A 13,153-nucleotide genomic window follows, 5' to 3' on the forward strand; every position below is an offset into this window, starting at 1 on the left:
CAGACAGAAAGCCAAATTTGCTTCAAGAGGAGTGGTTCGCCAGCCTCTGATTGTGGTAGAGACCCTCTGAAACATCACCCCTCAGCCAAGGCAAAAGTGTCACTCCCCTGTGACAGTCTAGAAAAGACCATGAAGGCAGGGCAGCTCTGCTCCCACTGTCCCTCAGGGACCAGGCTTGCTCTCAGAATCCTGAGGAATATTCCGACAGCAGCAAGGCTGAGGCCACTGAGAGGGCAACTGGGCAAATGGAGGTTTGCAGTAGAAGACAGAGACAGCAAGTTTGCAGGGTGATGGTTCCAGAATGAGATACCAGAAGTGACATAGGAGTTCGTGCTTGAAGGCCACTGTGGGGGTTTAGCATCTGTGACCGATGGGAAATGGTGTAGCTTTGCCCTGAGCCACCTGGACTTGCCTTTTCACAGGCCCCCTCCAGCCCGAGTGGAGAACAGACCGTGAGGGTGGAGTCAGGCGGGCACTGGGACCCCACGCCAGCCAGAGCAGAGATACGGGAAAGACAGCAGCAACTGGATGGGAAGAAGCAGGCAGATTCAGGACAGATTTCTAAATGCTTTTTCTTTTTCTGCTGAGAAGGTTCGTGATTTTGCTCAGCTTATCAAAAAAAAAATCACAAATGACTAGGCAGTCACATTTAGGATGTGACCAAAACCCTCTAGAAACACTTCCTCTCTGAGTGCCATTGTACAAAGAGCCACACACACACACACACACACACACACACACACACACACACACACACACACACACACACACACAGTTTGTCCTCTATTAGGCACCGAAGGATACTGCTTAGCACAGTATCTGACACATGGGGTGACAAACATTTGCAGAGATAGGAGGGGTTAAGACAGGAATTCCTTTCCACAAATATAAGAATTATGGAAGTACATTGTGCAGCAATCCCCACAGTCAGCCGTAAAGCAAACCATGTGTTACTCTCTTTAATATGTAGACCTCTCCCTGTAGAGTCCTATCGGTAAAGAAACGAGTTCCAAGGTTTGTCCACGGGCTAGTCCACTCCACCTTGAGGAGCCCCGCCTCCTGGGACTCCTGAGGAAATGGCAAGGCCATGAGCCTTCATGGTCCTGCTTCTTCAGCATGGAGGTGGGTGAAGCTGCAGAGGAATTCCAGTGGGTGTCATGCACTTTATCTTGGATGACAAAGACAAGGCACAAGCAGGAAGTGACCAGGTCAGGATCTCGGCTTCCTCCCCAGACCAGCCAAGGGCTCAAAAAGATGCCAAGCCCATATGGCCTATGACTTTTGATCAGGCTTTGTCTCTCCCATGTCCTGGCATCAGAGGGAATGCCTAGCTAGAGGGGCAAGAGAGTGAGTGCTGTGGATGGAGAAATGACTGGCCTCAGAAAGCATCGCTCCTGCCTATCACTAGGCAACCGCCACATCAAGGTCAGGTAGGACCGTTTTCCTGGGCACGTGTCTCAACTTCCTCAATCACATTGAAGTTGTTCCTGCGAAACTTTACATAAAGTATACACTGTCCACACACACAAGCTAAACCAAGGCCAGCACTGTTCGGCCAGCACGCCCTCGTGGCTTGTTGAAGGATGCTCTGGAGGAGGGACACACGATTTAGATGAGTGAGGGAGAGAGAAAAAGGAAGAAGAGACATGGAAAAACTTAACTTATGCTTCAGGGTGGTGGGAAGACGGCTCGGCAAAGGGAGTGTCTTGTAAGCACACCCCCTCTCCCAGCTTTAATTCCCAGCACCCAGGTAAAAAGTGGGGCATGGCGACGCTGGAAAGCAGAGACAGAAGAATCCCTGAGGCTCGGGGACCAGCAAGTCCAGCCTCACTAATGAGCTGCACATTAGCGAGCTGTTGTTTGTCTGAAATTTAAATTTTACTGAGCAATCCACATTGTATCTGGCGCCTCTATTCTAGGGATAAATTGGCTGTGTTGTGTTCTGGGTACAGAGCTGAATAAGTTCCCTAACCACTCCAGACCACATTGCCCGAATTTTGCCACCCTTTCACTGTGTGACCTTAGGGAAGCCCTCAACCTCTCTGTGCCTCTACTGTAAATGGGCAGATGGGGAGTGTCGTCTGCCTCCCAGAAGACTCCTGAGAACTAATGAGTGCAGGTCATGTCCACTCTGCTTGGTGCCCACCCCTCTTTGTACCCCCATGACCAGAGGCATGCTAGAGGCACAGTACGAGCCTACCAGACCCAACTCTGCAACCAGCAGTCCCTCCTGCCCCCCCCCGCCACACACACACACACACACACCCCACCACCACTGCAACAGCTTTGCTGGAATTTGCTCTCACTTGCTTTCCCTTCCCAACTGCCCGCTTTTCTCTTCCTCTGAGCTGTCATGACTATAAATCATTGTCTGGGACGCCTGGGCTAGAAGGAGCCTGGGCTAGAACCTACATATCGGAGGCTCTGCTGGGGTTATTTATTGTGACAGAAGATGCAAATGGCTGGCAGTCAACAGAGGGAGGGAAAGCCATTTCAACAGTATGTGCCACCCTACCTGCAGATGTGGGGGCTGTGGGAGCTGGGGTTTTAGTAATTAGAGCAGGTACTCTACTTGACCAGACATACAAGCCACCAGAAACACCTGACTTTCTGCGTGAGAACTGGCCAGCTTCTCTCAGGACCTCGGATGACACTGTAGTTCACACTACACTGACAATGTAGTTCTTTGGGATGTTGCAATGTGAAAGTCTGAGAGGAGAAAATTGGTGAGAAGGGAGGGGTGGTGAGGAGATTGGTGCCCCCCTCTTTGGTTCCCTGGATCCCATCATGGTCCTTGTCACCTGGACTGCAGACGCATCCTTCCTTCTTGGCAAACAATTCTCCTCCCCTAACCTGCTTCAGAGAAAAAAGATCTTTTCCAACAGGGTAAAAATAGATTGTCTGGTCGCTGGGCAGAGCTTGCAAATGGAATCAGGAGATGGGAAGCCCGCCTCCCAAGCTTCTCAGCGACACCAGAGTGTTGTCTTGTCCTCAGAAGGGGACACGACTGACAACTGACCTTGTGGAAAAGGCTTTTCTCCTACTTCATGGGATCACTTCCCTGTGATGGGAGTCCTGCCATGAAGCCCTGGCAGCGCCCTCGGGGCCTTGCTCTCTCCAGTTCCTACACTGTGAGCTGAGTGACTTAGGAGCAGGAAACTGGACATGGAGACGCTTGCCTCAGCCTGGCCTCTCTGATCCTCCTGTAGAAAATAAGAATTTCCCAGACACACACACTCTGTTAACCCATCAGCAACTCTGCACTGGAAGGAGCCTTACAAGCTACACAGTACAGCTCTTACTGCAAAATGAGGTGCTGTTCAGGAATTTCCATGGTTTTTAAGGGGTGCAGCACTCAGATGAGTATATGGCTTGAATAAGGTAATCTCAAACTGCAGGAGCTGACAGGGTCATTGTTCTATAAGGTCTAGAGAATGCTGTATGGTAGCCATACCTTCCATTTAAAATGAGTGAATTTAAGCAGGCAACATAGCAGTAGCCAAGAAATGGACAAACATCATCATATCAAGTGCTTACAACATCCAGTAGAGATGACTGGACTTGTCTGATAAAGAGAGAGCAAACAGAGTTTAAGTTATTTATGGAAAATGCACCTCTCAGTGGTGGGGCAGGTATGTGTTAGTTCCTAAGCCTTCTCAAAGTAATGAGTCTATCGAACAGTGACTTCATCCTATAAGACAATAAAAAAGGGAATATATTACCCTTTGATTCGTACCAAACTTTCCCCAAACTCAACAGTTTAAAACAATAAGCACTCACCAGGTGTGGTGGCACATGCCTTTAATCCCAGCACTCTAAGGCAGAGGCAGGCAGATCTCTGTGAGTTGGAGATCAGTCTGATCTACAAAGTGAGTTCCAGGACAGCCAGGGCTACACAGAGAAACCATCTCAAACAAACAAACAAAGCACCCAAATCTCATATCATTTCTTGAGCTAAGAATCATGCAGTGGCTTCATGACACAGGGAGGTGACATTCAAGAGAGCAGCCAAATCTATGGTCATCCAAAGGCTTGGCTGGGACTGCCAGAACTGTACTAGCTGTCGGATGTGAAGCCTGTTTCTCCCATAGGCTCCTCAGCAGACTACTGGAGTGGCTCACATAGCAGGCCTTCCTCAGAGAGTGATCCAGGAGATGAAAAGACACCCAGTGCATTTTAAGACCTGTTCTCTTGAAAGGTAGAGGCAGGTGGATCATTGGTGAGTTCCAGATCAGCCTGATCTACATAGCACGCTCCAAACCAGTCAGTGCTGCAACATGGGACCTTGTCTCAAAGACAAACAGACAAAAATGCCTATTCTTATAAACCGTTAACCATTCTGTTACATTTTTACCCTAGAAGCAAGTCTCCAAGCACAGCCCACACCCCAGGGTGAAAATTCAGGCCCCGCCTCTTGGTGGAAGAGGCGTGGAGAAATCTGGGGAAATGCTAAGTAGAATGGCAGAGAGGAGGGAGGGAAGCAAAGGCAACAGGATTTAGCGGGTGACTGAATTGACAACAGCAGGAATGAGATACATGAGTGTTAGCTGGCTTAGGGCACCCCCTTCCCGTTTTCATCTGCTGAGGGAAACAGATGTGGAGAAAGGAGAAGGCATTGGGCATGACCAGTGTTGATGTCTGGAGAGTTTGAAGAGGACAGAAACATGAGACAGCAGTAGGCTTGGGGGTGTGAGGCCTTCCTCTTCTGTTGGAGATGTGAGGAAAAGGATCAAAACAGCTTGCCCTAACTGTGTGTTTTGTGGGCTGTTTCATTAAGAGTTATACTCTGTTTAGTCATCATCATCATCATCGCCCCCCCATCCCCATCGGCTGAACTAGGTCTCTCTGTCTGGCCTCAAACTCAGAGATCTGCCTGCCTCTGCCTCTTGTGGGTGGAATTAAAGGCTTGTGCCACAGTGCCCTTATTTGTCATTCTAAGACTTTTGTATTCACAAACATAGCACTGGGCACACAGTAGGAACTTGGAAATCATTGCAAAGAATCCAATGAACAAGAGAATTTGGACTTAGGATCCAAGGTGCTGTATAATATAAGGGGACAGGAAAAGGAAGTAGAGTTGACATTTAAATACAAATCTTATGGAATGGCCATGTGTCCAGAATTCATGGAAGATTGAAAGGAAACAAATGAGGGAGTCTTGGCCAGGACGAGCATCCAGAGTGCCACTTTACCTGAAACCCCTCCTCTGTTTTCATTGGAGTCAGAGGCTACAATACCCTCTCTGAGCAAACAGTTGGCTGAAGTGCCTACCCCTCACCCAACCTGGAGCTGGAGACAAGGCTCTGAGCTCTGTGCTATCTTGAAGGGTAGGGACAATGACAGTCTTGCTGCAATGAGCTAAACTTTCCCAGCTGTCCCGAGGGAAACCCAAGCTGTCCTTGCCCTCATGTCTGTTGGAAGGCTCCTGGACTGGACACCCAGAAGTCTGTTCAGGAAGTTTTGGAGCATCTATAAAAGGCAGCAGTTGCTAGGCCACTGCCTGAGGAAGCCTCTCATCCTCAGCAGCCTCCCTGCTTGGTTTGCCGTCTGACTCCAGGAAGGACCAGAAGTTCACACTTAAGGAGACTGACTGCCTGCAGCAGAGGCCAGGAGGTTGGGTTCATCGGAGGCCTTGAGTATTACCTCTGCTACCAATTTGTCATTAAAAGAAAAGCCATCTGCACCAATTAGACCCTGGTTAGTAAAGGGGTGTCCTGGCTGGTAGGCAGTACAAGTACAATCCAGTTGATCAGTGAAGGTGACATGTTACTTGAGGCTCCAAGTCTTCCCAGACATTTTGGCTTCAGTTAGTGCTCTGAGAAATGGAGGAATGAAGTGTCCTTGCCTCTATCTGTTGCAGAACCTCCTTGAAAGCTCTTGATACCAAGACCATCAACACCAGGATGTCATGGCGGGGAGTGGGGGGGGCGGCAGAGAGGGGACCGATGCCTTAATGACTTTCAGGATTGCAGGCTTGGAGATTTTTACTCCTTTCTGTCACTTCACAAACAAGAAACAATGATTTAAGAGCAAAACCAGACTGGAAACGGTGAGTCCTTCTTCTTCTGTGTCTACTGGTATTTCCTGTGGCCCACAGTGGTCTTTCCCCTAAGAACTAAATCTCTGTATACACACGGCTCAAAGCAAGAGAACCAGGTCAAAGTGATGATTTTTTTCTTCTGGGGCTCCAGATGACCTGAAGAAGCCAGCAGCAGTAGGGTTGAGGGGCCAATGGAGAAGGGATGACCTGAGCGTGAACTCTAGATGCTAAAAGAGGCCTCCAACCAATGGCCAGCAAGGAGATGGGAACTCGCCCATCACAGTCAACAAGAAAAAATAAATTCTACAATGTGAACATGCTGACCCTCCAGGAGATCCATGCACAGTCTTGGGAGACCTTGAGCAAAGGTACCAGCTATGCCATGCTGGGCTCCTGTCCCTGGGAATGGAATACAGATATAAAAACAGAAAGCCAGTGTTGTGCCATGCCTTGGCAGTCATTAGTTGTCTAATTATGACCCTAATGAATGCTTTTGTTGCTCAACTAGTCACACAGCTCTCTATGACGGATAATTGTACCTACACCTGAGTAATTCATAAGGAGCACATAGCACTTCAGAATGCTTTGCACACAGTAGGTATTGCCAGCTTTATGTGAATTAGGATCTTAACCCTTCCCTTGTCCAACTAAGCCAATGGGTCTTAGGTTAAGGTACATGTGGCAAGCATGTGCTGTAGACCTACTATGTGCCAGTTAGGTTTTAGCCATGCAGAGGACCAAGGTCCCTCCCTTGGGGAATTCAGCAAGATTTAGATATCCTCCCTTCTGTTGGTATCCTGGCATTATGCTGACCTGCCCCCTGACAACTGGCAGGGTACACACACTGACATTCAGGCAGATACTTAGAAAGCTCAAAGAGCCCTGTGTTGTATGGCTATGTCATGCGTTACGAGGCGGCATAAGGACTCTGTACGCTTGTGCAAGCTTTCCCTTTTAAGTGAGCATCTCCCACCTGTTCGCCCCTTGGCCCCCTATCCCCTTATCCCTTTCGTCTTCCCTTCTACCCTTTCCAACTCTGTTCCTGGCTGGCCAACACCTACCTCTCCCTTTGTTCCTTTTCCCCAATAAACTCCACATGGATTCTGTTGAGTATTGTGGTTCATGTTTCATTGCTCACAACTGAGCAAAACAACACCTTCTATTACTACAAGTTCCTCAAAGATTCCTAGAACTCCTAGCCCATCCACCAGGTTTCTGAGTACATACATCAGATAGACATATACTGGAAAGTTCTTTGGAAAATTTAGTGGTTTTTAAATGAGTTCTTAGTTTCCAAGGAGGGGGACAAAGCCCCTCACCCATGGCACCCATCTTCCATTTAAACAGCAGGGAAGTCACAAAGATGTTTCCATCCTCCCCAACCTCCTCAGCTCTCTGTGACTCAAGTGGATACATCCATTTTGAAGCAGACCAGAGATTAAAACTGTGTTAGGCATTTGCTACTTTTTATTCACGGAATTACAGAATATATAGAATTAAGAGGCATATCATGTGTTGAATCTATTTTCCAAAAAGAGCTAAGTAGATCTACAGCTTTAAAACACACCCATCATTGTCTGCCTACTGTAAAACTTCCATATACATATAAAGTATGGTGTCACCTAAGTTGTACATTTAAAATACATAAAAACAGTACCAAATGGCATGTTGGCCTAGTTTATCACAGTTCTCATACATTCCTGATCGTCAAGGGGCTGGATAGGGAATGCATAGTTTCCCACTGGAAAGAGGTGGCTGCTGGCACAAGCAATGAGACAGGGTAAGGGGCAGAGTGCCTCAGCTGACAGCCCAGTGATCTGGTGATGCCATTGTTATCTGAATCGGCATCACAATGGATGCTGGTCAATTACCGGGCATGCTGTTGATTTGCCTGGTCATTCCACCCTCTGCGAAGGCAACAGGAATTATGGTTACTCCTTTCTTTGCTTTCCAGATTATTCCCTCTTTCCCCAGCACACTGGCTCCATGGCCATCTGTCCTGCATTTCTCCCCATTTTCCCATGGTGCCCCAGCCCTGAACCACCTTGTTTATTGCACCTGCTGCTAGACTGCTGATTCCGCTCTATGGAGGTTGTCGAACAACCCCTCCCCCCACCCCGGCACTGCCTAATGAGATAACTCCCAGACTGGGGAAGCTGGCTAGAGGTTTCCTTTAGGTGGCATGCAAACAGGAGCCCCTCCCACCAACATTCATCTGGCTCGCATGGAGCTCCCCCAGACAGAGACATTTCCATCAGGAGCACTCCTGGCTCTCACACTGATTTCTTTCCTAAAAACACACAGCCTCACCCCACCGGAAGAAGAACACAACACTGTCAATCTCTGTCAGCTCCCCGAAGGCTGGAGAGGGTCCCAGAGCAATTCATCATCACTCCTGCATTTGGGTTTTTAATTTCTCTCTCACAGAACTCATCTTATGTGGTGGACATCGTGGCAAGAACCAGATGTGTCCAGCCTCGGCATTCCTCCCATGGCTGTGTGAGAAGAGATACAGTCATGCCTGCTAAAAATGCTCTAGACAATTGAAGCTAGCCAGCATTTCTGGAAGGCCTTCTCAAGCCTGGCTGGACATGTCACAACAATTCTGGGGTGTTTGTTGATTGCTCAATGGCACTGATGATTGAATGGTGTCTGTCAGGTATGACTTTCCTCTTGGCTCTTCATCCTGCATGTACTTCTGCTTAATCTAAAAGAGTTGCTGTCTTCACTGTCATGGCAACAGTGTCTGCGTTTGGGTGGGCACAGCAGAGCATTAGAGAGAGACAGTGCAGCACCTGCTGTCCAAGGGAAAGTTGCTGCTTAGCACGGCATAATTGCAGGCAGGCCATCCACTTGGGCTCTGTATCTATTTCCTTCTTTCTGAAATCAGAATAACACCTGCCCTCTGTAAACCAAAGAGCTACGTACGACACATGAGAGGAACACAGATGTACAGAATGGGGACATAAAGCTTCCATGATGCTGACCTTACCAACAGCCCAAGAACAAAGTGCTTGTCAACCCTGGGGTTTATTTTTAGTCTTTATAGAGCTCTACAACTGATCTTAGAGTCTGAAGACTAACCCTCAGTTTCAGGTTAGGGCCTAAAAGCCACACGGCTACTGACTGGAGGGGTCAGCCTAGGAACCCAGGTGAACAAGGACAAGCTGAGCTGATGACAGTGTATGGGTGATAAGAAGGAGAGAAGAGGGGGGAGGAGGAGGCAGGGAGGAGGGAGAGAGGGAGAGAGAGAGGGAGGGAGGGAGGGAGGGAGGGAAGGAGGGAAGGAGGGAGGGAGGGAGGGGGGGAAGAAGCCAGCAATCCCCCTCAGCGGGACAGTCCTACGCATTTCTCTGCCTTGGGCTTTTGTCATGGTTGTGTGGGTGGGTTTTGTTATTCTACATCATTACTGGAAGAAAGCCTTTTGCAGAGATTGCTTAAAACTTCAGGGATCCTTGGGAGAGAGCAGTAAGATTAATGAAGCAAAGCTCCCCCACCTTATGCCAAGAACATCTCTGCTCCTTCGCTGTGTTGGCCAGAACAAACATCCACTCACACAGCACAGGACACAGAAGACTGCAGACTCCAGTCTTGTGTAAACTTGCTTTAAAAGAAAAGGGAAACTTGACTGCAGCAGAGAAGACGGCCAGTCCTCTCCTACCCCAGCCCCATCACCTACTAGGAACCTCTTTTGCTACTCAAATGCTTCATCTGGGTGTAAGGAAGCCCCCATCCCAAGCTCAGACCCTGTGTATCTGGACTTTCCAAACTCTAAGCAATGGCTATGTCGAGTCCCTAACTTCCCTCTTAAGGGAGCACAGAACAGCTGGCAGGAGGCTCTGTGTAGGTGGCACTCTGAGAGATGCCCCTGTGGGTTCCTCTATGAGCAACAGAAAACAAGAGTGCTACATCTACCTGGGGGAACCCGTGCATGGGGGTGGGAATGAGGCATGGCTTGCTTGTTCTCCAGGGGAAGGAACAGCAAAAACATCATACTTCCAGCCTCCAACACGGAGAGCTGAGAACTCATCGTCAATTCAAATGAACCAAGAAGACAAAAGAATGCAAAGAAAGAGTGATTTATGCCTAGAAAACGAAAACAGACCACTCTCTCTATTTGCTTGGCATTTAGCACCAAAGTTCCAAGCAACCACGCTACAGAATGTGAGTGACAGGGTTCATTAAAGTCCTTGGTCCCCTAGGCTGGAAACATCAGCCGGGAGTGCTGATTATCATCAACGCATAGCTCTCTGGTGTGGTGTATCGATCAGTCCATGCTGCTTACAGAAAAGAACAGACACTCGCATTTCTGACAAACCTTCTACCTATATACAGTGTGGTGATGGCCATTAAAACTCCACACCACACTGCAGGGGGATTGTGCTACCTTCATGGCTAGAAGAGATACAGTGGGCTATTCTGCAAAGTGTGCCCCGAAAAGGCATCTGCTTCATATTCTCAAAGAGAACCAGCTACTTAGAATATCCACCGTGGAACCATCTACAAAAGCAGACCCCATGAGCTTCCCTGCTGTCCCCACTGGAGGCCTATTCTGAAATAGGCCACCTGATCCCAAGCACAGACGTGCTCTATGAGATTAAGTCTACTGGGCTCCAGCTGGTCTCTCCTGATGTTGTACCAGATACCCCACCACTAGAACATGGCCACGCTTCCTTTTCCTAGTGTGCTGGAAGAGGGAGGCGCGCCCCTGTCGACAGCATCCAAGCTGGGATTCTGACTTGTGTGTGCAGAAACTTCAGCGGGGTTGCCCAAGCCAGCCACTGTAATAGCTGCAACTCCACAAAGCACTGTTCTGGCAGCAAGGGAGGCAGGTGGGCAGGTGGGCAGGTTTCTATTCAATCAATTACTTGAAATATTAAGTTGTCCAGAGGGCAGAGACATTCATCAATCAAAGGGGCCCCTCTGAGTCTCAAAGTGCATCAAGATCTGTGTGAAGTCCCCTCTGACTCCGTACAAATCTCACTTCAAAAGCCCTACCCCATGAGCATTAGATGGAAACACCTGTTCCATCCCTCTAAAGGACAGATGAAAAGCACCATTCAGCCTTTGGCCTGTCTGCCAGTTACCCACCAACTAAAAGGATGGGTTCAGAGACGCAAGTGAGCAACAGAGCACATCAGACACACATGATTGCTCCAGCTACCTTGAGGGTCACCTTTGAACCAAAAAAAAAAATTAAAAAGGGGGAAATCCCTTTATCTTGCTGCTGGGCCCACAGCCCATGCTGGCCTAGACATGTGTCACTAGAATATTTTCTCTGTGGCAGAGGAAGCGATGTCAAATATTAACCTGTGAACACACTCATGAGGGGGATCAATCCAAACGAGGGCAGAGCCAAGGTTCTGCTCCAAGGAAGATTCTGGAAGGACTGGACACGACTTTCAGGAAGCTAGGATAGCTCAAAATAGCACTGTAGACAGTGTTGTGAGACGTTCAAATGAATGACCAGCAAATATTTCCAGTTCACTTTGGCTTTAAGAGTTCTTAGCTGAAAGATGGCTCAGATGGGATAAGGAGGTCTGTGGGTTTAGCTGGGTGGGGGCTTTTTGCCTGCGCTTCTTAATTTCACTAAAAGGGCTGGCCCGTCTTGCTCTGTGTTCTTCTTTCTTATTGAAAATAAAGTAGCAACATGTCACTTGCTAGATGGTAAAATGCTGTACTCTTTTCTCAAGAATTACAGGCTTTAAGATGCCATGTTTAAATAGCAGCATTGGCCTGTCATGCAGTCAGCCAAAAAAAAGAGAAAAAAAAAGGAAAAAGAAAAAAGAAAAGAAAAAGAAAAAAGAAAAAGAATGCAATTGCAATCCCTGGTTAAAATGTGAATCCTAAAAGTCTGAAAATGTCTAACTATTTCTCCAGTGCATTGTGGAATTTTAATTTCAGAGCTCTGAGCCTGGCTTATTTTATGTTTTTTTTTTCTTTTTAAATTTCATTTCTTCTTGGTCCTCTCTCTCTTGTGAGAGCTAACACTACAGATCTTTGAAATCCCTCCCCCCATCACACCTTTCACAAACTTAAATCAACAATGATATGTTCAAAAATCTTTGTCTTTCCTTTGAAACTGGATGCAAAAAAGAAATCTCTCCTGTCGGTGGAGACGGCTGTGAAAGACCGGGGAGCTTGCACATAGATTTCTTTAAACTTTTTAAACTGCTGTTTCTCCTTATCCCACTGGTATATCTGTGAGAATGTGTAGTCACTCCCCAGGGCCAGGTAGTGGTTATCTTTGAAGGAAAAGGGTTGTAAGGTCATGGCCCCCCGGGATGGAAGAGCCTGGACCTCCACAAACTGCTTACTGTTCCACCGCATGACCCGAGAGTCCCCGATGAAACGGGTGAGCGAAAGGTAGAGGGAGTTCTGCATTCGGAAGCTCTTCACAGCCAGCACATCCTCCATGTTGGGGATGTCACCGTGGGGGACAAACTTCTTCGAGCTTTTGTTCCACTGCAGGATGATGGGGACCTGGGAGCGGCTAGACAGGATGAGGTGTGATTTCCCATCAATGTCAACAAACTCTGCGTCCGTGTCCCTGAACCACTCATGCAGAGACTGGTATGAGTAGAAGCCTTTGCTGTTCCACTTGTAGACTGTGGACAGGCCTGCTTTCGAGCTGTCAGCGATGATGAAGAAGGTCTCGTCGTCAATCTCAAACAGCTCGATGTCATTGGGCTTGGAAATTCGAGACACTTCTATGTCTTGGAATTTGACAAACTTGGTCCAGCTCTCATCGTATTTGTAAATGTGAGAGCCACCGAAGAGCTGGGCCACCACCACAAAGACCTGATCATCGATGAGGATGGCTTTGCAGCCCACAATGGACTGGCCTGTGGCCAAGAGAAAGAGAAGACATTAGTGTGCCTAAAGTGAGTGCTAACCCCCCCCCCCCCAGACCCTGGGCCTGGTGCTGCTTGCCCAAAGGGATTGTAGTGCCATGGAAACTTAAAACCTAGATTAGCCAGAGGACACTTTTACTTCTTGATACAAACCAAAAAGAACTCAAAGCAGAAGCTGGAGTAGAAGCCTGGATAACAAATTGAGAGATCACATGTTCATGTAGTCCTCAGAGTCACACATAGAAACCTGACCTGGCTA

General features: G+C 48.1%; 1 protein-coding gene across 1 annotated transcript in view; it reads right to left on the reverse strand.

Annotated features, from left to right (window-relative positions):
- Positions 1 to 7,489: 7,489 nt before the first annotated feature.
- Lgi2 (leucine rich repeat LGI family member 2) overlaps positions 7,490 to 13,153 on the reverse strand; it is a 30,302-nt gene continuing 24,638 nt past the window's right edge. Inside the window, exon 8 of the mRNA XM_005068777.3 lies at positions 7,490 to 12,885. Within this exon, the coding sequence (XP_005068834.1) occupies positions 12,068 to 12,885 (818 nt within the window). The 3' untranslated portion in view covers positions 7,490 to 12,067. The remainder of the gene's footprint in view (positions 12,886 to 13,153) is intronic.

The sequence above is a fragment of the Mesocricetus auratus genome, unplaced genomic scaffold, assembly GCF_017639785.1.
Source record: "Mesocricetus auratus isolate SY011 unplaced genomic scaffold, BCM_Maur_2.0 Super-Scaffold_100006, whole genome shotgun sequence".
In the NCBI taxonomy this organism is placed as follows: Eukaryota; Metazoa; Chordata; class Mammalia; order Rodentia; family Cricetidae; genus Mesocricetus; species Mesocricetus auratus.